The sequence below is a fragment of the Diabrotica undecimpunctata genome, chromosome 2 (genome assembly GCF_040954645.1).
Source record: "Diabrotica undecimpunctata isolate CICGRU chromosome 2, icDiaUnde3, whole genome shotgun sequence".
Taxonomy (NCBI): domain Eukaryota; kingdom Metazoa; phylum Arthropoda; class Insecta; order Coleoptera; family Chrysomelidae; genus Diabrotica; species Diabrotica undecimpunctata.
In genome coordinates this window covers 148,281,103-148,308,088 of record NC_092804.1, presented here as the reverse complement: position 1 = coordinate 148,308,088, position 26,986 = coordinate 148,281,103, and the positions used below count along the sequence as shown (strand labels likewise).

The following is a 26,986-nucleotide window of genomic DNA, read 5'->3' as shown; positions in this document are numbered from 1 at the left end:
TTCTTTAAAAATGGTCCGATAGAGTACGCCAGGAGTTCTTTCTCAAGGTGAATTCATAGTATATTATAACGTCATTATATAAATACTTTCATGACTATTGTTGATCAGGATACAACAGTAACAATTTTTTGTTATTTTTAGACTACCGTTCACATCGATTATCCAAACACTTCGCAGAGATTGGAAGAGTACAAACTTGTTTCTTGTAGCGAAGAATTCATTTTAAAACCGGTTTTAAAACCTACAGATTTTCAGTCACATTTTGGAACAACCAACAATCTTGGACTTATCCAATTCATTGCCAGAATTGGATACATCTACACCGTCTCTAGAAGTAATAGTTGAAGACATACATTTGAATGATGAAGATATTTTACAAGGAGGAACTCCTTTAGAAGAAATAGCTGCCACAGTATAGTCAACTCATGAGAGAACTGAAAGTAATAATATGATATATTATTTTAAAAATTCAGAAATATGTGGCCCTAATGAAACTTAAGTTAAAATGAATGAAGATCATGAATAAGGATGCCTACAAGAAATCACAAAATGGATGTGAGATGATGAATAGCAGAGAAGTTTTAAGTAAACGAAAAAAGAATAAAATGTCTCATAAACCAACGTAGAGGACAGAAAAGAGTAAAGAAAAAAGAAAGAAGGGTGAAGTGTATTATGGGAGGGGAAAAGATAAAGCTGGAAAAATTGTGTATGACGTCAAAAGGTCTAAAAGAGAAATGAAACCTCGTTGTTTATGTAAACCTAAAAACAAGTCAGTTTTTAAATGCCATAGAGTTACGGAAGAAACTAGGAAAACGATTTTCATAGATTATTGACTCTTGAGTTGGGACGAGCGCTGTAGAGTCAGAAAATGTATGGTGAAATGGTTCTTTATATTATCATTTAAAAGTTGGTCAGAGTCAAGAAAAAAATTGTTTATGCAAAAGATGTTCCTAAACACCTTATTTATGGGAGAATGGGTTTTAAACTTGGTAACAACTTAATCTAGCAGGATGAGAGAAGAACTGTACACAGAGAAAAAGAAAAATGGAGATGATGGAGAGGATAATATACATTTACGATTACATGTAAGCAGAGAGAAAGAAAAAAACGCTGAGACCTCACATAAAACTATTCTCAAAGAGTACTTTAATAATTTGCCAAAGTTAGAGTCACACTATTGTAGAAAAAACTACTAAAAAACTCTACTCATTTAATAAAAACTAAAGCAAGGGAAGAAAAACAGTATGACAAAGAGAAAACAGACAACAGAACCGTAGTGTTTACTATGGAATTACTATGTTTACAGACTGTGCTTTTATGCTCATTATTGAAGGCATCTGATTTGTACTATCAAACGAAATTGAAAGTATATAATTTCACAATTAATATCCTCAAAACTAACAACGCATCTTGCTATCTCGAATCCGAGAGAGAAGTAACTGCTGACGAGTTTACATCTAATATTTCACATTTCATAACCACTAAAATTGATAGCTCCAAATATGACGTCATTTTGTACAGTGCGTATGGACGTACAAGAATAGAAACTGCATTCTATCCAATGCGCTATGCCTTATTTCACAAAAAACTGGATTGACTATAACTCAAAAATACTTAGAAGAGGGGCACACATAAATGGAGTGCGATTCGATTCATAGTGTTATTGAAAGAAAAATAAGACATAGAGAAATATACTCTCCTGCTGAATATGTGGAAGTATGTCGTACAGCAAGACTCAACCCCAGTCCTTACAAGGTTCACTACCTGGATCACCAGTTTTTTAAAATGTACTGTAAATTAAGTTTTATACCCACGATCCGACCGGGAAATAAAAAAGGAGATCCCGTGGTAACTGATTTGAGTGAGATGCATTCAAAATAAGCCCTAAGGTGGGGTGAAGTATAAATTAAACTTTTCAGATGATTTTTCGGATCTTTCGTACAGGATTAAAAAGCCAGCAGCTGATGTTAAGGAAACCACGTATATTCTTTAAAAGCAAGAATACCACTTATATATAAGTAGACTAAAATGGATAACATTGTATTTCATTGGTTACAAGTGATGATAACAGTTTACACATAAAATTTTAGTATATCTATGCTAAATGTAATGTCACTACTTTAGTGTTTCAAGAAATTTTATTCTATTTCATTCTATTTCAAGGTGGCTAATCAGTTTTTACTCTCTCCTGTAAAGTTTGGTTTTCGTGATATACGAGGTTTTCTATTTAAGGCAACGATATAATATGTGTTGGACATTACGTCATCAGTATCGGCGTAATGACGTAATTGACGATTTTTTTAAATACAAACTGAGGTTACGCTACAGTTCATTTGAAAGGTCTCCTTATCATCTTTTCAACGATGTAATCACTTGAATATTTATTTCTACAGGGTTCGCCAAAATTATGAACTTTGTTAAGTAACATGGAATTACAATAAAAATATTCATTCACTGAACTAAAATACACTAAAAAACGCCACTGGGAATAAAACAAAATAGTGTTTTTTGCTGGATTCGACAAAAAAAATGGTACATTATAATCTGAAATTAATTATTGTAGTAAGTATTCCAAGTTATTTTTCAAAAATATTTAAATCAATATTGTCATTGACTTGTCTTTATTTGTCAATGATCTGTGAATATTGTCAAGATTTTAATCATGATCGGTTATGGAGATAGAGTGAGGATTCAAGCAAAAGTTCGTAATTTATTTAATGCCAAATACCCCAATCGCGAACCAATTACTCAATAAACAGTTAAGTAGTAAAATTGAAAAAAAATAGAGAAACGGGCAATGTTAAAGATCTTCCCAGAAGTGGTAGAAAATCAATATCCAAAGCCAAGAAACTGGTCTTTGTACTGGCGTTTCAAAAAAATCCCTATACCAGTTCTAGGCAGGTCGCACTAGACAATAATGTCAACCAATCAACTGTTGTAAGAGTGCTAAAAAACGAGAAGTGGCATCCATACAGAGAACATCTGGTCCAGGGGCTATTAGAAGACGACTTTAATAGAAGAATCAAATTCTGCGAAACCGTTATGGAAAAATGTAACACAGATCAGGTTTTGATACAAAAGGTACTTTTTTCTAATGACGCGTCTTTTATGCTCACGTAAATCGCCAGACATATTGATACTGGACAAGTGAAAATTCACATCGGATGGAAAAGTATAGGACACAATATCCCAAGAAGGTGAATGTTTGAGCCGGCATTATAAACAATCAAATTGTAGGGCCATATTTTTTTAAGGATAACTAACTTAACTGCTTCTCGTTATCTAGAATTTCCTCAGGATTATCTGTTACTACAGCTGAATCAGCTGTTTCCAAATAGAAATGAATTATGGTACCAATATGATGGGGCTCCCACACTATACGGCTTAATACCGTATACCGAAATTACCTTAATAACGTTTTCACAGGTAGGTGAATAGGTAGAAGGAAGCCCATCAAATGGCCACCAAGGTCTTCAAATATGACTCGGTTAAACTTTTTTTGTAAGGATATTTAAAGAGCAGAGTGTATCAAAATCGACCAAATAATGTAGTAGAGTTAAAGGAGCGCATCAGAACGGAAATTGCACAAATTACACCTGAAGTCATCGAGAACGTTAGGAAAGAATTTATTGCCCATCTTTTACATTGTATTATTGCTGAACGTCGTCAATTTGAACACTTGTTGTAATTTAATTGTATTTAAGTAAACATTTATCGTAAGTTAATTGTATTAATAAACCTACAGGTTTGGTTAACCCTGTAGAAATAAATATTCAAATGATTAAATCGTTGCAAAGGTGATAAGGAGACCTTTCAAATGAGCTGTCGCGTGACCTCGGTTTGAATTTAAAAAATCGTCGATTACGTCATTACCGTCATTACTGTCATTACGCCGACACTGAGGACGTAATGTCCAACACATATCCAACACAGTTTCTGAAATAATGAATTTATTCCATACATTTGCATCATGCTGTAGATATAGTGCACAAATCTAAACCAAAAACAGAGTAACGTAAAAGTAACTAATGACTACAAAACATTCTGATATAGTTAAATAATGATCTGTAAAAACCTTATAATACCTTAAAAAACATAACTCATTAATTAGAAGTCAATCCAGAGAAAGTAATTTGTAGGATGTTACATAGGATAGAAATTAATTTGAATGTAGTTTAGCAACATACTACCCTTGGTGTAAAGGGAGAAATCCAATCCATCAAATATACAATTCCCACTGGATCTGGAAATAACGGCTAATCCTCTTTTAAACAAGATTAATTTGAGTATCCGGTTTTAAACACAAATTCAAAGATTCTTTAATAGAATCACATGTAAAAGCCTTTTTTATTAACTGAGGGAAAATTCTTTGTTTATTCTGATTAAATAATATAATTAAGAACTTGTAAATTTGTTTACTAAACATATCTTTATTTAAAATTTGAGCAATACCAAGAAGTTTATTTTTAATTCAATGCATAAGAGCAATGTCTTTGTAAGATGATTGTTCAAACATTCAAAGTTTCTCGATGTAGTTTGGAGAGACATTTTCATTGGCAGGATACATCCTATATTTTTGAATTTACTTTGTAAATATATGAAATTAAGTTATACCAGACCTCAATCTTATAATACAAAACAATAGTTAGATCCAAATTAGAATTAATTAGCTAAAATTTAAGAAAGCATCATCAAATGATTTTTTAAAGTCATAATTTTGGGTAAGAATGTTAAAAGTCTATATAAGTTTGAACTTATAAAAATAAAGTTTCAGGCAAATAATTAATGCAAAATCAAGTGGTAAAATTTTTATAAACAATGTAAAAATTATTTCAATACTCTATTTATACTAATTGTTGTCTCAAAAATATATATATATATATATTAAAGACATATATATTTTAATGTAGAGAATGTATTAAATATAATTCCAATATTTAATTTTACTCAAATAATAAAATTAAAACACAATTTAGGCATATGTTTCGAAATTTTTTATCAAAAGTAGATTTATTCTTAATGTCAAAAGTATTACTATTTTCTGATTGGTCCATTTAAAATTTCAAAGCAAGAATTCTTTATTTTGTTTAATTTTCATTGACGGAAAAGGGACGCTAGGAGAAAAGGTATAAAACAGTGTATATGAAGGAATAGCAGGGAGTCCTTTGTGAAACGTGTAAGGATGTACACGCATTCTTTGAAGCTGCTTCATCATATTGCCAAAATATGAAAAATTTTATAAATTCAATATGAAAATATATCGCGATACTAACAGTATAAAAAATTGTTTCGGAAAACTGGAAACCAGTATAGATGAACAAAGTTAGTTCAGAGACTTATTATAATATAATATTTAGCTATTTTCTGACTCCAAAGAAGTTTACCAGTAATGTACAATACTTCTGCTACTGATGATATCACTTTATTTGAAAATTTTGTACCAAATTTGTTTTCAACAGTTCACAAATAACTCATAGTGCACTTTTAAAAAATATATAACCGTATTAAATACAGATTCTCATATAATGAAAATAATAGTTTTGAATATATTCAATTTAAAATTCTTTTGGGTTGTCCTTAATCAGAAGTACCATAATTATTTACTTGTTTTAAGTCCATTATCCTGTCATTGAGTTCCGTTCATTATAATATCTTCAATAATATTTTCAAAGGTAACCTAAAAATTTAAACGTTATTTCAAATAAATCTTATCAAACATAAACAAATATATATTAAGTCTGTAGAAATCATTGTGGTACTAGTGTAATAAGCCGGAACCATATCTACGGAGATGAAATTTATATCAATGAATTCTGCTTCACTTACTATTGATTGTGCAATGATTTTTATTCGGTGCAAAACGTTCTTTTTTATGTAATTTCCATTTAAAATATGCCCGATTTTTAAAAGCCACCGCCATTATTTACCATGAAACAACAAGAAATGACAGGAATGACAACTGTTTCTTATGGTCAAGAAGGGTAATTTTAACCAGTGTTGCCATAGTTATTCAAAATTATGTTTTTTAATGAAAAATAAAAATTTACCTAAAACGTAGTTTTTAAATTAGTACCTACTTTTAAATGAAAATTATAGCTTTTTTTACAAGGGTCAGGTTAGATTTGGTTACGTTACTTTACGTTTATTATCACGTTTTCTTATGAAAAATAAAAATTGTGATTTTTAATTATACAAAATTTTATTCTTATTACTGCTTTTTTACCAGCGTTAGGTTAGATTTGGTTACGTTGGTTTAGTTTTAATTTCATGTTTTCTTATGAAATATAAAAATGTTGATTTTTAATTATAATATAACATTTTATTTATTTATATTACTGCTTTTTTTACCAGTGTTAGGTTAGATTTGTTTACGTTGATTTAGTTTTAATTTCATGTTTTCTTATAAAATATAAAAACATTTATTTTTAATTATATTATAACATTTTATTCTTATTACTGCTTTTTTTACCAGTGTAAGGTTAGATTTGGTTTATTGGTTTACATTTTTAATAATAAAATAAGACGATGATTAATGGGTACTCGTTTTGCACGTGGTTATTAAGATTGCGTCTTCTTCTTCAAGTGCCATCTTCGTTCCGAAGGTTGGCGATCATCAGGGCTATACGTATTTTCGAAACTGCTGACCGAAACAATTCGTTGCTGCTACAGCTATACCATTCCCGTAGATTCTTTAGCCAGGAGTTTCGTCTTCTTCCTATGGACCTTTTTCCTGCTATTTTCCCTTGCATAATTATTCGAAGCAGTTCATATCTTTCGCCTCTTGTAATGTGTCCCAAGATTGCGTCTACCTATTTTAATTAAGGTAATTTTCATGAAATTTTTAGATCTTTTAAAGGTTAAAACTGGCAACAATGTCAAAAGTACATAAAATTTAACTTCTTGCGCATGGCCGCCATATTGTTTTGATATTTTAAAAATCTTGATTATTTTAAACAATATTACCTATTTTTTCATAATTTAACAGTAAAAAACAGTGATATTTATATGTCTTAGTTACGTTTTTTTTATTAAGACATGTATATATACTTTTTTTTGCTTTTTATGTAATTTTTTTTTATTCATAGTACTTTTTTTGTTATTTTTTCTGTATTTTAGATTATTTGGGCACTTTTACTAGTTCAAAGCAAAGAAAACATTAAAATTTGAGGTTTTTTTCACTTTTTCGGTTAATTCCACAAAAAATTTGGCTTACTAAATAATTACCATCATTGTATTTACTAACCATATGATTTTGCTTTGAACCTCTCAATAAATTTGTAAACATTTGTAACGAGTATCTTTCATTTCTTCCATTATTTTCAACAAAAACATTTATTATTTATTTTTATTTAATTTAATGAAACATTAAATATAGCCGGTACACGTGCCCTCTAAGGATTAAGGTCTCAAGCTCTGAAAATTACAGGAAACTGTAGTAGAAGTTCATTTATCTGACGTAATCCACAGGTAGGAGAACCATTTCTAGGCCAAATTTGGTTGCATAATTTTAAAGTTTACAAGCAAAATTTTTATTAATATATTAAATTTAATTATTTTAAATTTAATAAAATCCAAATCAATAATCTTACAAATAAAATATCTATACTTAAAATACATAATATCATACTATCATAATAATTATCATTTTTAAAAATTTATAACAATTGGCGCTCAATATAAGTAATATAATATAAAACAAAAATTAAATATACATATAAATAACTATCATCATCATCGTAAAGCAAGCAGACTGCTAAGAGAACTAATAGACTACGACGAAATGTTAGAACGGTACACAGACGACCTAAGCAACAAATAGCTGGATTCAGAGCAAACCAAGAATAGCCAGACAGCAACGAATTTTTAGACATTGAGCACCAAAAAAAAAATGAGGCAAAGTTGCTGCAGCCAATCAAGAGATGTCTGGTTGGATGAGTTTCGATAGCTGTAGCAATTCAGTCTCAGTCTGGCGAGACTAAAACGATAGTATATAAGAACAATATACACCGGGGTGTGTGAGGGTAATATACATCTGGGAATGCACACCCCAACACACGCACACATAGTAGTAGTTTAGATGTAGTAAAAATATAAAATCCAAAAATCATATACACGGAGTGTGTGAGAGCAGTATGTACTTGGGAATGCACACTCCATAGTTAAGTTAAATTAGTAGTGGTAATTAAGGTAAAAAAAAACAAAAAACAAAAAACTCGCTCACTGTCAAAACAAAACCATGTCTTCTTAAAAACATCAAAAGTCATATGCTGACTGTCCAAAAACTTAATAAACCCAAATTAAAGTACCAGGCCCGTCAGGCCTTTTATACCAGCCGTCAGGCATAGGCCCCTCAGGCAGATCGTATTCGTATATCTAAACGCGAATTCCGAGCACCGAGGTCATGTGCGGCATACATGGGCTTTTTGGCCGGACCCTACTCGGATGCTCGGCAGGCGAGGAGAACAAAATTTATTTTGCCAAATCGGCGGCTGAGTGTACAAGCACACACTCTTTTCGGACAGAGAGTGATCAGCCCAGGCTGGTGGCTCTCTGTTCGTAACACACACTTTTTCTTTTAGGGACACCAGTCCCAATGTCAAGGTAGAGTAAATTCTATAGAGTCAGTAAAGTAAATAGTGAGAAAAGCCGATATGTGTGCTACCCCTCCATTTAGGTGGCTTAACCACAGTCAATAAAAACAGAAAGTAATTTTCAGATCATAAGCCTCCTCACGTAAGTCACACGCTGAGAAGGGGTGGAGGGAAAGCCTGGGGGTCAGATAGGTTCCACTTCAATAACGAAGTGTGACCGGTTTTATTTTCGGACATGTGGATCCCACTTTACAATGGTATACACATGTTCCTTAGGGGCATGGTTGATCACATATGTGTGTGTGTGTGTGTGTGTGTGTGTTTCTTTATTTTTTTGTTCTTCGCCTGTCAGTCTTTCGGATCGTATCATCAGGGTTTTAATCACTGAATGTAATTTTGCAGGATGGTGATGTGAATTTGCATGTAGATATCGGTGGGTGTGTGTGGGTTTTCGGTATACTGCATGTCATCATCATCATATAACGGGGGTCCTACGGCGATTGCCGCTTCCCGCATTTCAGCCTCCATCTTTTCCTATCTCTCCAATCTCCCTCTTCTAAGCCTCTAGAGTGCATTGTTTTTGTAATTTCCCTTCTCCAGGCATTTGGTGGTCTTCCCCTTTTCCTTCTTTCTGGCGGAACATACATTAAGGCTTTCTTTGGCCACCGCTTCTCCTCCATTCTCATCACGTGACCATACCATTGTAATTGCCTTCCTTGTATTCTATCTGAAAGAGTATCTCTAATTCCTGCACGGTTTCGTATTTCCTCATTCCTGATTCTTTCCATTCTCGATACTCGACATGACCTTCTAAGATAATCCATTTCCACAACGTCTACTTTATCTCGTTCATTCTTTGTCATCGTCCAACATTCGGCACCATATGTGGTAATTGGTTCTACAATTGCTCTGTATACGCGAAGTTTGGTATGCATCTTTATTTTATTAGACCACAGTAATGAATTCAGTATTCGGATGCATTTTTTCCCTTGGGTTATTCGGTTTTGTACATCTATCTTAACTCTGCCATCTGCTGATATGATGCTTCCTAGATATTTATACTGGTTGCAGCCTTTTATGACTGCGTTTTCAAGCCTCAGATCTGTGGTATTTCCTCCATTTTTTAAATATTCTGTTTTGCTTATGTTTACAGTAAGCCCCCATTTGGCATATTCCTCAAATAATTTTCGATTCATATAATTTATATCTTCCTCATCGGTTGCAACCACCACCTGATCATCTGCAAACAACAATGTATACAGAGTTTCTTGTCCCACTTCGATGCCCATAAATCTACATTTATTTCTCCAATTCCTCAATGCTTCTTGGACGTATATTTTAAAGAGTGTCGGTGACAAACAGCATCCTTGCTTTAGGCCTTTAGTGACTTTAAATTCATTTGAGGTTCTGGTTCCAATTTTTACACAACTAACTGCATTTTCGTACAATTTATATATCGCTCGGATATACGTCGAATCCAATCCGGACCTATTAAGGACCTCAAACATTTTCTTTAACGGGACACTATCATATGCTTTCTCAAGGTCTATAAATACCAAATGGGTCTCTCTACTTCTTTCGACACGCTTTTCAATTATTTGTCGTAGGATAAATATATTATCAAGGCAGGATCTCCCGGTACGAAAGCCGCTTTGTTCTTCAATATCTTGTATCTGTCTTTCAACCCTCTTCTTTAATATTCTGCCGTACAACCGGCCCACAGAGCAGCTCGTCACACTAATACCTCTATAATTGGAACAGTCTCTTTTATTCCCTCTCTTATATATGGAGCTTATATAAGATTTATTATAATCTCTAGGAATTTCCTGGTCTCCACACATACATTTATTGAAAAGGTCTACTATTAATTCTAAAAGTGCAGTCGGCCCATATTTAACCAGCTCTATGGGAATGTCTCCAGGCCCTGCGGCTTTTCCGTTTTTAACCTCTTTTAAGGTTTCCGTCAATTCAGATAATGTTATTATAGGGATTTCCTGTCTTTCGTCTCTGTTGTCTATTAATTCCCTTATCTTTTCCCATCTGTACTCTACTCTATCCTCTTTCAGCAGTTTCGTATAATATTCTTCCCATTCATTTAACTTTATGAGAGAAATGTTGTCTTCATTTTTCTCATTTTTCCTAAACTGTTTTAATGTTTTCCAAGCTTGCGCCACTTTTGTTCCACCCATAAATCTGTCCAGTTCATCACACTTAGCCTCCCAGTTTATATTTTTCGTCTTATCCACGTCTTTTTTAACTTCTCTATTCCATTTAGCGTATATTTCTCTGTCTTGAGGATCTTTGGATTGAAGCCATATGTGATATGCTTGTTTTTTCTTGAGAACTTTCTCTTCTAGTTCCGTTGACAACCATTCAGGTTTTCCTTTTTTCCGATTTTTAACTTTTCCCAGTGCTTCATTTGCCGCTTCATGAATATATTTTTTAATTACCTCATACAGACTTTCAGGGTCTAAGTCCTTTGTTTCTATATTTTTTATTTTCTGAGCTATTCTAATTTTATATAAGAACTTTGTCGAATCTTGTTTAAAGCTTTCCAGGTTATATTTTATGTTTTCTATGGTTGTTCCTATGTCTGTTACTTCATCATTTTTGTGACTTGATTGTTCTCTCTTAAATGTCACCATTACTTTTGCAATAATCATATGGTGGTCACTTCCACATTCTGGCCCTCTAAACACCTTCACGTCCTTCGTTTTTAGTTTAGAATCTTTACGATGAATGAAATAGTCAATTATTGATTTTAAATTCCTGGTAGGCTGCGTCCATGTAAATTTATGTATATTCTTATGGGGGAAGAAACCATTTAATATTTTCAAAGAATGTGCCTCGCAAAAATCTATTAATCTTTGGCCATTGTCGTTCAGAATGTCTTCTCCATATCTCCCTATTATTTCACTGTTGGAGCTCTTTCCGGTTCTTGCATTAAGATCACCTAAGATCCAAATTTCCTTCTTCTTATTAATTGTGGCTAGAACAGTTGTTAACTTGTTAAAGTACTCTTCCTTGCTGTCAACCCTTGAGTCATCCGTCGTCGGTGCATATGTTCCAATTACCACTATTTCATGGCCATTTTTCTTAATTTCCATGAGGATAATTCTTTCATAGAACATGCATACTGCATGTCCTATGTGCTAAACTTCCTTCTTTATTATTAACACATCTAAAAATTGTAGTTTTTGGATTTTATAGTTATTATTATTGCTGTGTTTTACAAATACTTTTAGTTTTTCTTTACATGGTGACACAAGTTACGCATTTTTTTTTAATGTTTTATTGCGAATGTTATTTAAAATAAAATTAAATTCATAAAAAAAATATCTGTTTTTTTTTGTATTCTAAAAAGCTCTTTTATTTTAGTTGCTAAAAATGGTAATATCGATAGTGCCGATATTAGCTTCGTAATATATGCTCGTTTGCGTTAAAATTGATGAGCATTTTAAATGTATTTAAAGCCGAGCTCGGTAAATATACGATTCAAAATGTTCAATTTGATATTTCATGATCAACGATAAATTTTATTTGCTATAAAATCGAATTCTATGTCGAATCGCTTTTCATTAGTAAATACTAAAAAACATTTAAAAGTAAATAAAAATTCAGCAATCAATGAAAGCCTGAAGAGACCTACAGTTTATGTAATTTGTATAAATACAATCAACCAGAAAATTAATATTTTATTTATACGTTCCAAAATTGAATTAATAAAATAGTAGTTTACTAGCGGACCAACTCGACATCGTGTTTTTTAAATAAAATTTTTATTTTGCGAGAGATATATACAATATATACAATGACCGGAAGTAAAAATATTTTTATCAATAACTCAAAAACTATAAATGATAATTTCGTGAACTTACATTTTTGAACTCTACGTTGAATTCTCTATTGATTTGACTAATAAAAACGAAACCGGAAGTCGACCTCAAAACCGGAATGCAATTTTTAGTTCATCAAATGTCGACATGGATATCATTTAGCAGTTAATTTTGCATGCTGATCACGAATCCGATGTCATATTTGCTCTATCTTGACGTTTATGCGCGTTTCGGGTCACTTCCGGTGTCGGATCGCAACCGGAAGTACATATCTAGATTCGTCTCGACGAGACCTTTCGTTCCATATATACATTATGGCGTCTAAAACTTAAAGTAAATTTTAACTTCCGGTCATCTCAAAACCGGAAGTGAATTTTTGTACCAAAAGTATATCTTGACAATCTCATACGTAATACTAATAATATTCCGAAAAAATATTTTAATTATCTAATATGGTTTTTGAGTAAAGGGGTGGACAAGAAAAGGGCTTAGCGTTTTAGTATATAAGATTTATTTGCTATAAAATCGAATTCTATGTCAAACCGCTTTTCATTAGTAAATACTAAAAAACATTTAAAAGTGAATAAAAATTCAGCAATCAATGAAAGCCTGAAGAGACCTACAGTTTATGTAATTTGTATAAATACAGTCAACCAGAAAATTAATATTTTATTTATACGTTCCAAAATTGAATTAATAAAATAGTAGTTTACTAGCGGACCAACTCGACATCGTGTTTTTTAAATGAAATTTTTATTTTGCGAGAGATATATACAATATATACAATGACCGGAAGTAAAAATATTTTTATCAATAACTCAAAAACTATAAATGATAATTTCGTAAACTTACATTTTTGAACTCTACGTTGAATTATCTATTGATTTGACTAATAAAAACGAAACCGGAAGTCGACCTCAAAACCGGAATGCAATTTTTAGTTCATCAAATGTCGACATGGATATCATTTAGCAGTTAATTTTGCATGCTGATCACGAATCCGATGTCAGATTTGCTCTATCTTGACGTTTATGCGCGTTTCGGGTCACTTCCGGTGTCGGATCGCAACCGGAAGTACATATCTAGATTCGTCTCGACGAGACCTTTCGATCCATATATACATTGTGGGGTCTAAAACTTAAAGTAAATTTTAACTTCCGGTCATCTCAAAACCGGAAGTGAATTTTTGTACCAAAAGTATATCTTGACAATCTCATACGTAATACTAATAATATTCCGAACAAATATTTTAATTATCTAATATGGTTTTTGAGTAAAGTGGTGGACAAGAAAAGGGCTTAGCGTTTTAGTATATAAGATTTATTTGCTATAAAATCGAATTCTATGTCGAACCGCTTTTCATTAGTAAATACTAAAAAACATTTAAAAGTGAATAAAAATTCAGCAATCAATGAAAGCCTGAAGAGACCTACAGTTTATGTAATTTGTATAAATACAGTCAACCAGAAAATTAATATTTTATTTATACGTTCCAAAATTGAATTAATAAAATAGTAGTTTACTAGCGGACCAACTCGACATCGAGTTTTTTAAATGAAATTTTTATTTTGCGAGAAAAATATACAATATATACAATGACCGGAAGTAAAAATATTTTTATCAATAACTCAAAAACTATAAATGATAATTTCGTGAACTTACATTTTTGAACTCTACGTTGAATTCTCTATTGATTTGACTAATAAAAACGAAACAGGAAGTCGACCTCAAAACCGGAATGCAATTTTTAGTTCATCAAATGTCGACATGGATATCATTTAGCAGTTAATTTTGCATGCTGATCACGAATCCGGTGTCAGATTTGCTCTATCTTGACGTTTTATGCGCGTTTCGGGTCACTTCCGGTGTCGGATTACAACCAGAAGTACATATCTAGATTCGTCTCGACGAGACCTTTCGATCCATATATACATTGTGGGGTCTAAAACTTAAAGTAAATTTTAACTTCCGGTCATCTCAAAACCGGAAGTGAATTTTTGTACCAAAAGTATATCTTGACAATCTCATACGTAATACTAATAATATTCCGAACAAATATTTTAATTATCTAATATGGTTTTTGAGTAAAGTAGTGGACAAGAAAAGGGCTTAGCGTTTTAGTATATAAGATGTAAAATTCTTGATAAACTTATATCATGGTTCTGAAACTGAAACTTTGCTTAATTATTAAACGAGTAAACGAGAAAGTGGACCCAATGTAGAAGGTTAAAATTTTTTTTTATTTTATTGATAACAGCATCAACCACTTGGGTATTAGCTGTAGTATAGTTGTACATAGTAATTTATTACATATATACTTAAATCTAAAACATTATTTTTGATTAATTGCTAGGTTTACAATAAGGTTAGAATGTAATATTTTACAATTTGTAATTATAGTTAAGCAAACATTAATTGTTATAGTTTGTTTAAAATATTAATATCTTTCAGGTAGTTAAACATATTTGTAAATTGCTCCTGCAATATAGCTGTAATATGCCCCTAAAACTGCTCTTATATTGTAGGTAGTGAGTGTTTTTGTCTTTCACTGATATATTAAGGACACTCTATTAAGATATGTTCTACATTAATGTCGCAATTACATAAATCACAAATAGGGCGATTTGATTTGGAGATTAGGTAAACGGAAAACGAGATTAGGTATACGTAAACGGGTTAGCTTAACAAACAGCTGGCGATTTAAATTTATCTCGCACCAAGATTCGGTTGAGGGCTTTACGATGCGTAGAGTCGATTGTGAAAGATTCCATTCGTTTTTCCATTCATTTTTCACTTTTTCTTTGAGGAACGATTTGTAATTGAAAACAGACACTAAGTTAACTAACACTGAAGAGGCACTGTGTATGGCTTCCCTGGCATGAAAATCTGCTTGTTCGTTTCCTTGAAGTTCAATGTGTGATGAAACCTATATAAAGCGTACTTGCTGCATCGCGTTGTTTAGCAAATATAATTGTTCTTTTATTATGGGATTACTTGTATATAACTGTTCCATCGTATGTAATGCACCGAGAGAGTCGATAATTATGACAGAATTTGGAATTTTGTGGGTACGTATATAAATGAGCGCTTGTAGGATTGAGTATAATAGTTCTCCAGAGTAAATACTGCAACTGGAAGATAATTTAAACTATAATACAATGTTCGGATTTATAACTTCTAATCCCACACCATCAATAGTTTTGGATGAATCTGTATAGATATGCCAATGATCTGTTGTAAAATGATTGAATAATTGTTGCATGGGGGGTCTCAAGCTTACTGTATTTAGAAAGAGCTAGATCATATATTGCAGGAGGAAAAGTCCAGGGGTAGAGGTGTGACTGTATTTGTCTGATCAAAAAATTTTGGTAATTGAATAATATGGAGAGAGAGATATCTTCCGATTCTCTCGTATAAGGGAGGGTTCGTCCTTTTTTTATTTATATAAGTTTTAATAAACACTTAAAAACCATAAGAAAGTGGGATGCGATTTTATCGCACATATGGATGATGCGTATGTTAATGATAAGTATATTCTTCTAAAATTTAAAGGTAGTTCCCCGGTTAAACATTGCAGACTTTTGATGGGGCTAGTACAAAATGCTCCTGTAGCTATTCTTAGTGCTGTATTTTGTATGACTTCTAGTTGCACAAGAAGAGTCTTCTTTGCAGAAAAGTATACAACTGATCCATAATCGAGTTTTGATCGTAATGGAGATTTATAAATATAAATAAGACTTTTAAAATCCGAGATCCAATTACGATTGCACAGTGTTCGCATTAAATTAAAACCAGATTGACAAGATTGCTTAATTCGCATAATATGGTATTTTCAAGATAGTTTCTTATCAAATATCATTCCTAAACATTTTAAGTGTTCCACATAAGGTCAGTTGTTTCCATATAACTAAAGATCTGGATTTGTAAAGTGCCGTTTTTTAAAAAAATAAAATAAATTGGGTTTTGGTTGTAGAAAATTGCAATCTCACAGCTATTGACCAGTTTTCAAGGTGATTTATTGCACATTGTAAGTTTATCTGTGTAGAAAGAATATTTTTCCCCTTGAGTATATAACCACATCATCAGCGTATAATCTCGCCTTAACAAGTTTTGAAAAGTTTTCTAAGCTATTGTTTATCGCTACTAAAAAGAGTGTTGAACTAATAACGGATCCTTGAGGATCCATTTGTTTGATCTTTAGTGCTGAATTAATTACTATTTAAATGGGAATAAGCCACAATTAAAGGTTAAAATACGTTTATTGACGTTTCAATTTCCACTTCGGAAATCGTTCTCAAAATACAAACATTAGTAAATTAAAAAAATTCTGTTTTTTTGTTACTTAGTGAAAAATTCTTCTAATAATTTGATTTTATCTGACTCTTTTATATTGACAATTCAGACATACATTATACATTTTAAAGTAGACGACTTTAAAATTATATTGCCAATATTGTTGAGTTGCGTTCCTGGGACGACTTTACTTATAAGATAGTTCATTCGATTACATGAAATCAACTTTAACTTGAGAATATCCGTCAGAAAAGATCATAACATGTAATTCATCTTTAAAAAGACAAATACATGCCATAATGACAGTAAAATTCTCCTGTTAGTGATTACATAGTAAATTATGAGGGAAAAACCAGGAAAAAAACCGCATAATACTATCCCGACATGGTAAGTATTTGATCGTGCATTTAGTTTACCTTCAATAAACACCAAAATCCGATTTTATATGTTTGTTATTTAAAAAAACATAAATGATGTATTCTCTATATGTTACTGACTTACCAATACTGGTATTTTCCTTTTAATAACTTCCTTTTTTAATATGGGTAACCAGATCCTACTACATTCTGCCGAGGAATTCGCGACACAACTGGTCTCATTTAGCATAATTAGAGCCGCTTCTTTGATTTGCCTCTTTTTACCATCCGTTTCTTTTAGGACTATATTTGAATCATTCCATTGAACCCTATGTTCATTATTCCATGCGTGTTTACATATTTGAGATCTATCAAATTCTCTATTTTTAATATAGGATTGATGTTCACTTATTCTAACATTTAATGGTCTTGATGTTTCACCTAAATAAAACTGATCGCATTCACAAGGTATTTTATAAATGCAATTCTTTGTCCTTTCTTGTTCATTGTTAGGTTTGGTTTTGGACAAAATAGATCTCAACGTGTTTGTTGTTTTGAATGTTGTTAAAATGTTGAATTTATTTCCTATCCTTTTAAGCTTTTCCGATAATCCTTTTATGTGTGGTGTTGTTATTTTCCTCGTATTATTCCTTACATATGCTGTAGGATCTCGTTCTAAGTTGTTTTGTTCTATTCGATCGATTGTTGAAAATTCCTTATTTATAAACGATAAAGGATAATCATTTTTTAATAAAACAGATATTAACAAATGTTTTTCCTCCAAGAACGAATTTTCGTTAGAACAAGTAATTTTGGCTCTATCATAATTTACTATGGAATCACTAACAGGAGAATTTTACTGTCATCATGGCATGTATTTGTCTTTTTAAAGACGAATTACATGTTATGATCTTTTCTGACGGATATTCTCAAGTTAAAGTTGATTTCATGTAATCGAATGAACTATCTTATAAGTAAAGTCGTCCCAGGAACGCAACTTAATAATATTGGCAATATCATTTTAAAGTCGTCTACTTTAAAATGTATAATGTATGTCTGAATTGTCAATATAAATGAGTCAGATAAAATTAAAATATTAGAAGAATTTTTCACTAAGTAACAAAAAAACATACTTTGTTTAATTTACTAATGTTTGTATTTTGAGAACGATTTCCGAAGTGGAAATTGAAACGTCAATAAACGTATTTTAACCTTTAATTGTGGCTTATTCCCATTTAAATAGTAATTAATTTAAAATGCCACAAGAAAATAGCTTCAGAACAATATTAGTTCTGAATATTGTACCATTTATCTTAACTTTAAATTGTCCTTTATGTTATATCGAAAAAGACAGCAAGACATTCCTGTCCAATTGCAAATGATTCATATATTTCAGACTCCAGATCTATAAATTATCTATGGCGGATATATTCCTGCGAAAGCCGCTTTGTTCATAGATTTGCACATTGTATTGGTAAGATTTTGAAAAATACCTTGAAGAGATAAAGTAACAAATAGTGAAGTTCTTCGAAGAATGAACAAAGAACGGAGCTGTTTATCACCAACAAGAGAAGAAAGTTGGAATATTTTGGTCATGTGATGAGAGGGAAAAAGTACCGATTGCCCCAGTTAATTATCCAAGGAAAGATTCAGGGCAAACAAAGAGTGGGGAGACGACGTATATCTTGGCTGCGCAATTTAAGAGACTGGTTTCAGTGCACATCTAACCAATTATTTAGAGCAACAGCTTCAAAGATACGAATAGCAATGATGATTGCCAAACTCCGTAGCGGAGAGGGCACTTAAAGAAGAAGAAGATTGGTAAGAGAAATTGGCCTATATGAATTAGGATCAGTTCGTGATTTATTTGGTTTAAGTAATGGAATTATTATCGCCTGCGTCCATTTTGTGGAAAACTCATTATTTGTACAAATTTTGTTGTATAGGTTAAAAAGGTATTTTTTTCCATTATATGGTAGATTTTGTAAGAAACTAACAGAAATATCGTCTGGTCCCGGCGCCGATTTTTTGCTGGTACTTAAAGAGTGTTTAAGCTCTTACATGGTAAATATTATATTAAAAGGATTATCTTCAATGCAATCAAAATCTATCAATTGTTTTTCTGAAATGATCTTAGTATTAATAAAATCTTTAGAAAAGTTGTTATTGTTGGAGTTCATTTCAAATTGTTTTGCTAGTAGTTCTGCTATTCTGTTATTACTATATTCTACTATATACTATATGCTATATTCTGTTACTATCTGTTTATTTTTGCATAGGAATGAAATCCTTTTATGTGTATTGCTTCCAGATATTTTTCTAACATTTTTCCATACGGTGCTTATAGACATATTGGTATTAATAGAAGACATAAATTCTTGCCAATATTGTTTTCTGCTCTTTTTAGTTATATGTCTAGCTTGAGCCCTTAATTTCTTATATTGTATGGTATTTTCAGGTATTTTGTGACGTTTTAATTTTTTAAAGATTTTTTATATTTTTTTATTATGTCAATACACTCGGCGTTCCACCATGGCAATGAATTTCTTTTATGTAGAATTTGTGTTTTACCTATATGTCTTTCACCAGCAAGATGGATTAGTGATATAAACGAATTTAGAATTTCATCTATGTGACGATTGCCGGTGACTTCTTTTAAGGTATTGCAGTTCTGTTGGATATACTTTTTAAACAAATACCAATCGTCTTTCTTTAGATTACATTTTGAAATTGGGGTCGTATTAATATCTTCATGGTGAAGAAAACTTTGGTGACACTACAGGATCACATATTGACAAGTCGATAGCTGATGAGGTACTTGTATGAATATTATATCGTGTTGATTGTCCATCATTCAGCAAGTTTAGGTTTTCTAAGGTAATTATGTTTTCTAAATTTTTTTCCTTTGGAATTTACTCCGGCAGATCCCCATATTAGATTGTGACTATTAAAATCACCAACAACTATTCTGGGAGTGGGGATTTGATTTAATACATCTGAAATATCTGCTTCTGTGATTGGTAAGTCAGGTGGAATATATATATATATATATATATATATATATATATATATATATATATATATATATATATATATATATATATAAATATATAACTGTTTTGGATGGGTTGGAGTCAATAATAGGGCTATTGGTTAACTATTTTTTTAATCTCGAGCTTTCAATTGTGTTTACAATTATTATCAAGAGCTAAAAAAGACAAAATACTTACAAGGTTGAACTAAAAAGAAAAAACAATTTTTGTTAACTTACCAAATAAAAATTAGTTTGGTAAGTAAAAAATCACTGCTTACATGTTCAAAATATTTTATATAAAAATGTTTTGATCTAACAAATGTTTCTCCGAAAATTTCTATAATTTTGAAAACATTTTTTTAATATAAAAATAATTGAATTTATAAATAAGTTCAAATAGCAACCAATTACAAATAGCCTCAATGTCATAAATGCCAACATAAAATTTTTATTTTTGACAATTATATTGCCAAAAGTAAAACTTCGTTTAAACATTCTTTTTTGTTTAGTAACAAAAAGAAGAAGATTTATTCACCCTTGACAGATGTCTGAAAGAATGTGACAGATATATGGAGAATTGAATATGACATTTTACAATTTTTATATATAAATCATAAAGAAAGAATATAATTATATATTTTACTTAAATTTTGAATCTCAGATCTTTTGTTTAAACTCTTATCATTTTTGCTAATACAAACCATTTCCAAAAAAGTCCTTTTAAATTTATTACTTTCACTACATAAAATTTTAATGTTATCAAAATCCATAATATGGTCTTTATCGATTACATGTTCTGCCAAAGCACAAGATGGTTTTTTAATTCTGCAATCACTTTTGTGAGAAATAATGCGATTTGAAAGATTTCTTCCGGTCTCACCAACATATTCAGCCTCACACTGAGTACAACTAATGCTGTATACTAAATTCGTTTTTTCAAATTTGTCTATAGGATATTTAGTTTTAGAATATAAAGATGAAATAGTTTTGATGTTCTTTGTTGCTATTTTTATATTGTCAATAACCTTTAGTGTTTGTATTAATTTAGGTGTTAATGATGGTATAAAAGGTAGTGAATGATAATAGATGTTCTGATTGTTAGATACAATGTTTTGAGATTGAGCAAAAAATGGTGTTAAATTATTTATATTACCAATATTAGAAAAAAGCATCCTATGTAGCATATCTGGAGGATAAGAGTTTTCAATTATAATATTTTTTAATAACTGAAGATCTTCCTGTAGATAATCTGGATGAGAAAGTTTTAAAACACGTTCTTTTAATCCTGTTATAAGGTTCATTTTCATCTTATTTGGATGGTGAGAGTAATAGCTTATAAATCTATTACTACATATGGGTTTTCTGAACCATTTGGTTTTCAACATATTGTCTGTATTTCTTACAATTCTCATGTCAAGGAATGGTAGAGAATTATCTACCTCTTCCTCAACTGTGAATTGTATATGCTGATTATGACTGTTGAAAATGTTGACTGTTTCATGAATTTTGTGTTTAGGAAGTGCCAAAACTAAATCATCTACATATCTCTTAATAAAAGGAATGAAAAAAGTGCAATTACTGATACAATCACTGATAACATCATCCATGACATAGCTACTTAGAATGGGTGAAAGACTAGATCCCATAGGACTACCAAAAATTTGTTTATAAAATACACCATTAAATATAAAAATATTAGAATCAAAAACAAAGTTGATAAGTGTTTTGAAATGTAATAAGTCAATATTAGTGTGTTGTGAAATCTCATTCCAATGTTTTTCAACACTACTTATGATTAAATCTAAAGGCAAATTAGTAAAAAGAGATGTTACATCAAAACTAACTAAAACATAATTTTGTGGTAATTGGAAATTATTAATGAAAGAACTAAAATCAAATGAATCTTTAATGTAAAAATTGTTGTTTAAATTATAAGCATTAGTTAAGATGTCAGTGAGGAGCTGTGCTATTGGTCCATTAGGAGGGCATAAAGATGAAACAATTGGTCTCATAGATAAAGTTGGTTTATGTATTTTTGGCAGAGCATAGAACCGTGGAGCAATAGAATTATAAATTTTGAGCTCTTTTGCTTTTTTATTATCAATAAATTTCTTTATGTTTAATTTAGATAGTAGACAATTTGCTTTTTGTTGCAAAGTACAAACAGGACTCCTTCTAAGTGTAGTGTAATACTTAGTATCATTTAAGAGTTCTCCAGTTTTTTGTAGATAATCCTCTTTGTACATTACAACAGTTACGTTACCTTTATCGCTTTTAACAATATAAATTTCAGGATGGTTTTTAAGAAAAAGTTTAGTTTGCATATAGTATTTATTTAAAAAATGATCTTTGACTTCTTTATGCAAAAAGTTTGTAATAACGTTTGTACATTTAGATCTAACAACATCCTTTTGACTATCATTAAGTGGTCTGATTATTGATTCAATATCAGAAAGTAAATTAGGAACTCTAATATCAGATTTTGAAGGACATAAAGAAAATTTAGGTCCTAATGCTAAAAATTTTTTAATTTCAAAAGGAAAATGAATAGATGTTAGATTTTTAAACCATTTTTCTTGAAATTTTATCTTATCAAAAGCTTCTATTTTTAATTTATTGAACTTATTAATTTGTATTTTTTTGATTTTATGAAATTCTGTGTTGTATTTAATTCTTTGTCTACGATTAAATTCATTAAATGTGTGGAAATTTAAGATATTGTAGGCCTTGGTACGTAACTCATGTAATTTTCTTTCAAAAAAGTTTATATCAGCAAAAGCGATTTTAATTTCTAAATTAATAATATTTCTTCCAAACCTGTCACATAATTTCCAAGCATCATGGTGAATATTCCCAGTCCGATGATGTAAAAGGGAATTTACATTAACTAGGCCATTTGTAACATGTCCAGGGAAACATCCATTAGATCTACACTTCAACAAAAAAGTCTTCTGATTGTGTAAAGCAGCAAGTTTGATGGTAATTCTAGTCCAATCCTTCAGAATTCTGACTGTAGATTGCCCATAATCGTTTCGGATGTCATCGAAAAAACCCATATTTTTCTATAAGAATAAGAAAAAAGAAGTACTTGTGACTCGTTTGGAACAAATATATAACTGTTTTGGATGGGTTGGAGTCAATAATAGGGCTATTGGTTAACTATTTTTTTAATCTCGAGCTTTCAATTGTGTTTACAATTATTATCAAGAGCTAAAAAAGACAAAATACTTACAAGGTTGAACTAAAAAGAAAAAACAATTTTTGTTAACTTACCAAATAAAAATTAGTTTGGTAAGTAAAAAATCACTGCTTACATGTTCAAAATATTTTATATAAAAATGTTTTGATCTAACAAATGTTTCTCCGAAAATTTCTATAATTTTGAAAACATTTTTTTAATATAAAAATAATTGAATTTATAAATAAGTTCAAATAGCAACCAATTACAAATAGCCTCAATGTCATAAATGCCAACATAAAATTTTTATTTTTGATAATTATTCCTTGACATGAGAATTGTAAGAAATACAGACAATATGTTGAAAACCAAATGGTTCAGAAAACCCATATGTAGTAATAGATTTATAAGCTATTACTCTCACCATCCAAATAAGATGAAAATGAACCTTATAACAGGATTAAAAGAACGTGTTTTAAAACTTTCTCATCCAGATTATCTACAGGAAGATCTTCAGTTATTAAAAAATATTCTAATTGAAAACTCTTATCCTCCAGATATGCTACATAGGATGCTTTTTTCTAATATTGGTAATATAAATAATTTAACACCATTTTTTGCTCAATCTCAAAACATTGTATCTAACAATCAGAACATCTATTATCATTCACTACCTTTTATACCATCATTAACACCTAAATTAATACAAACACTAAAGGTTATTGACAATATAAAAATAGCAACAAAGAACATCAAAACTATTTCATCTTTATATTCTAAAACTAAATATCCTATAGACAAATTTGAAAAAACGAATTTAGTATACAGCATTAGTTGTACTCAGTGTGAGGCTGAATATGTTGGTGAGACCGGAAGAAATCTTTCAAATCGCATTATTTCTCACAAAAGTGATTGCAGAATTAAAAAACCATCTTGTGCTTTGGCAGAACATGTAATCGATAAAGACCATATTATGGATTTTGATAACATTAAAATTTTATGTAGTGAAAGTAATAAATTTAAAAGGACTTTTTTGGAAATGGTTTGTATTAGCAAAAATGATAAGAGTTTAAACAAAAGATCTGAGATTCAAAATTTAAGTAAAATATATAATTATATTCTTTCTTTATGATTTATATATAAAAATTGTAAAATGTCATATTCAATTCTCCATATATCTGTCACATTCTTTCAGACATCTGTCAAGGGTGAATAAATCTTCTTCTTTTTGTTACTAAACAAAAAAGAATGTTTAAACGAAGTTTTACTTTTGGCAATATAATTGTCAAAAATAAAAATTTTATGTTGGCATTTATGACATTGAGGCTATTTGTAATTGGTTGCTATTTGAACTTATTTATAAATTCAATTATTTTTATATTAAAAAAATGTTTTCAAAATTATAGAAATTTTCGGAGAAACATTTGTTAGATCAAAACATTTTTATATAAAATATTTTGAACATGTAAGCAGTGATTTTTTACTTACCAAACTAATTTTTATTTGGTAAGTTAACAAAAATTGTTTTTTCTTTTTAGTTCAACCTTGTAAGTATTTTGTCTTTTTTAGCTCTTGATAATAATTGTAAACACAATTGAAAGCTCGAGATTAAAAAAATAGTTAACCAATAGCCCTATTATTGACTCCAACCCATCCAAAACAGTTATATATTTGTTCCAAACGAGTCACAAGTACTTCTTTTTTCTTATTCTTATAGAAAAATATGGGTTTTTTCGATGACATCCGAAACGATTATGGGCAATCTACAGTCAGAATTCTGAAGGATTGGACTAGAATTACCATCAAACTTGCTGCTTTACACAATCAGAAGACTTTTTTGTTGAAGTGTAGATCTAATGGATGTTTCCCTGGACATGTTACAAATGGCCTAGTTAATGTAAATTCCCTTTTACATCATCGGACTGGGAATATTCACCATGATGCTTGGAAATTATGTGACAGGTTTGGAAGAAATATTATTAATTTAGAAATTAAAATCGCTTTTGCTGATATAAACTTTTTTGAAAGAAAATTACATGAGTTACGTACCAAGGCCTACAATATCTTAAATTTCCACACATTTAATGAATTTAATCGTAGACAAAGAATTAAATACAGCACAGAATTTCATAAAATCAAAAAAATACAAATTAATAAGTTCAATAAATTAAAAATAGAAGCTTTTGATAAGATAAAATTTCAAGAAAAATGGTTTAAAAATCTAACATCTATTCATTTTCCTTTTGAAATTAAAAAATTTTTAGCATTAGGACCTAAATTTTCTTTATGTCCTTCAAAATCTGATATTAGAGTTCCTAATTTACTTTCTGATATTGAATCAATAATCAGACCACTTAATGATAGTCAAAAGGATGTTGTTAGATCTAAATGTACAAACGTTATTACAAACTTTTTGCATAAAGAAGTCAAAGATCATTTTTTAAATAAATACTATATGCAAACTAAACTTTTTCTTAAAAACCATCCTGAAATTTATATTGTTAAAAGCGATAAAGGTAACGTAACTGTTGTAATGTACAAAGAGGATTATCTACAAAAAACTGGAGAACTCTTAAATGATACTAAGTATTACACTACACTTAGAAGGAGTCCTGTTTGTACTTTGCAACAAAAAGCAAATTGTCTAGTATCTAAATTAAACATAAAGAAATTTATTGATAATAAAAAAGCAAAAGAGCTCAAAATTTATAATTCTATTGCTCCACGGTTCTATGCTCTGCCAAAAATACATAAACCAACTTTATCTATGAGACCAATTGTTTCATCTTTATGCCCTCCTAATGGACCAATAGCACAGCTCCTCACTGACATCTTAACTAATGCTTATAATTTAAACAACAATTTTTACATTAAAGATTCATTTGATTTTAGTTCTTTCATTAATAATTTCCAATTACCACAAAATTATGTTTTAGTTAGTTTTGATGTAACATCTCTTTTTACTAATTTGCCTTTAGATTTAATCATAAGTAGTGTTGAAAAACATTGGAATGAGATTTCACAACACACTAATATTGACTTATTACATTTCAAAACACTTATCAACTTTGTTTTTGATTCTAATATTTTTATATTTAATGGTGTATTTTATAAACAAATTTTTGGTAGTCCTATGGGATCTAGTCTTTCACCCATTCTAAGTAGCTATGTCATGGATGATGTTATCAGTGATTGTATCAGTAATTGCACTTTTTTCATTCCTTTTATTAAGAGATATGTAGATGATTTAGTTTTGGCACTTCCTAAACACAAAATTCATGAAACAGTCAACATTTTCAACAGTCATAATCAGCATATACAATTCACAGTTGAGGAAGAGGTAGATAATTCTCTACCATTCCTTGACATGAGAATTGTAAGAAATACAGACAATATGTTGAAAACCAAATGGTTCAGAAAACCCATATGTAGTAATAGATTTATAAGCTATTACTCTCACCATCCAAATAAGATGAAAATGAACCTTATAACAGGATTAAAAGAACGTGTTTTAAAACTTTCTCATCCAGATTATCTACAGGAAGATCTTCAGTTATTAAAAAATATTATAATTGAAAACTCTTATCCTCCAGATATGCTACATAGGATGCTTTTTTCTAATATTGGTAATATAAATAATTTAACACCATTTTTTGCTCAATCTCAAAACATTGTATCTAACAATCAGAACATCTATT

General features: G+C 30.4%; 2 protein-coding genes across 2 annotated transcripts in view; both read right to left on the bottom strand.

Annotated features, from left to right (window-relative positions):
• Positions 1-26,986, bottom strand: part of LOC140435031 (adhesion G protein-coupled receptor E3-like) — a 799,910-nt gene that overhangs the window by 452,026 nt on the left and 320,898 nt on the right. The window lies entirely within an intron of this gene.
• Positions 3,260-23,538, bottom strand: LOC140433085 (uncharacterized). Its single transcript, XM_072521145.1, has 3 exons — positions 23,343-23,538; positions 21,690-23,172; positions 3,260-3,324 (listed from the first exon to the last, which is right to left on the bottom strand). Exons 2-3 carry the CDS (start codon positions 23,164-23,166, stop codon positions 3,260-3,262), a joined length of 1,542 nt encoding a protein of 513 aa, XP_072377246.1. The 5' UTR covers positions 23,167-23,172; positions 23,343-23,538.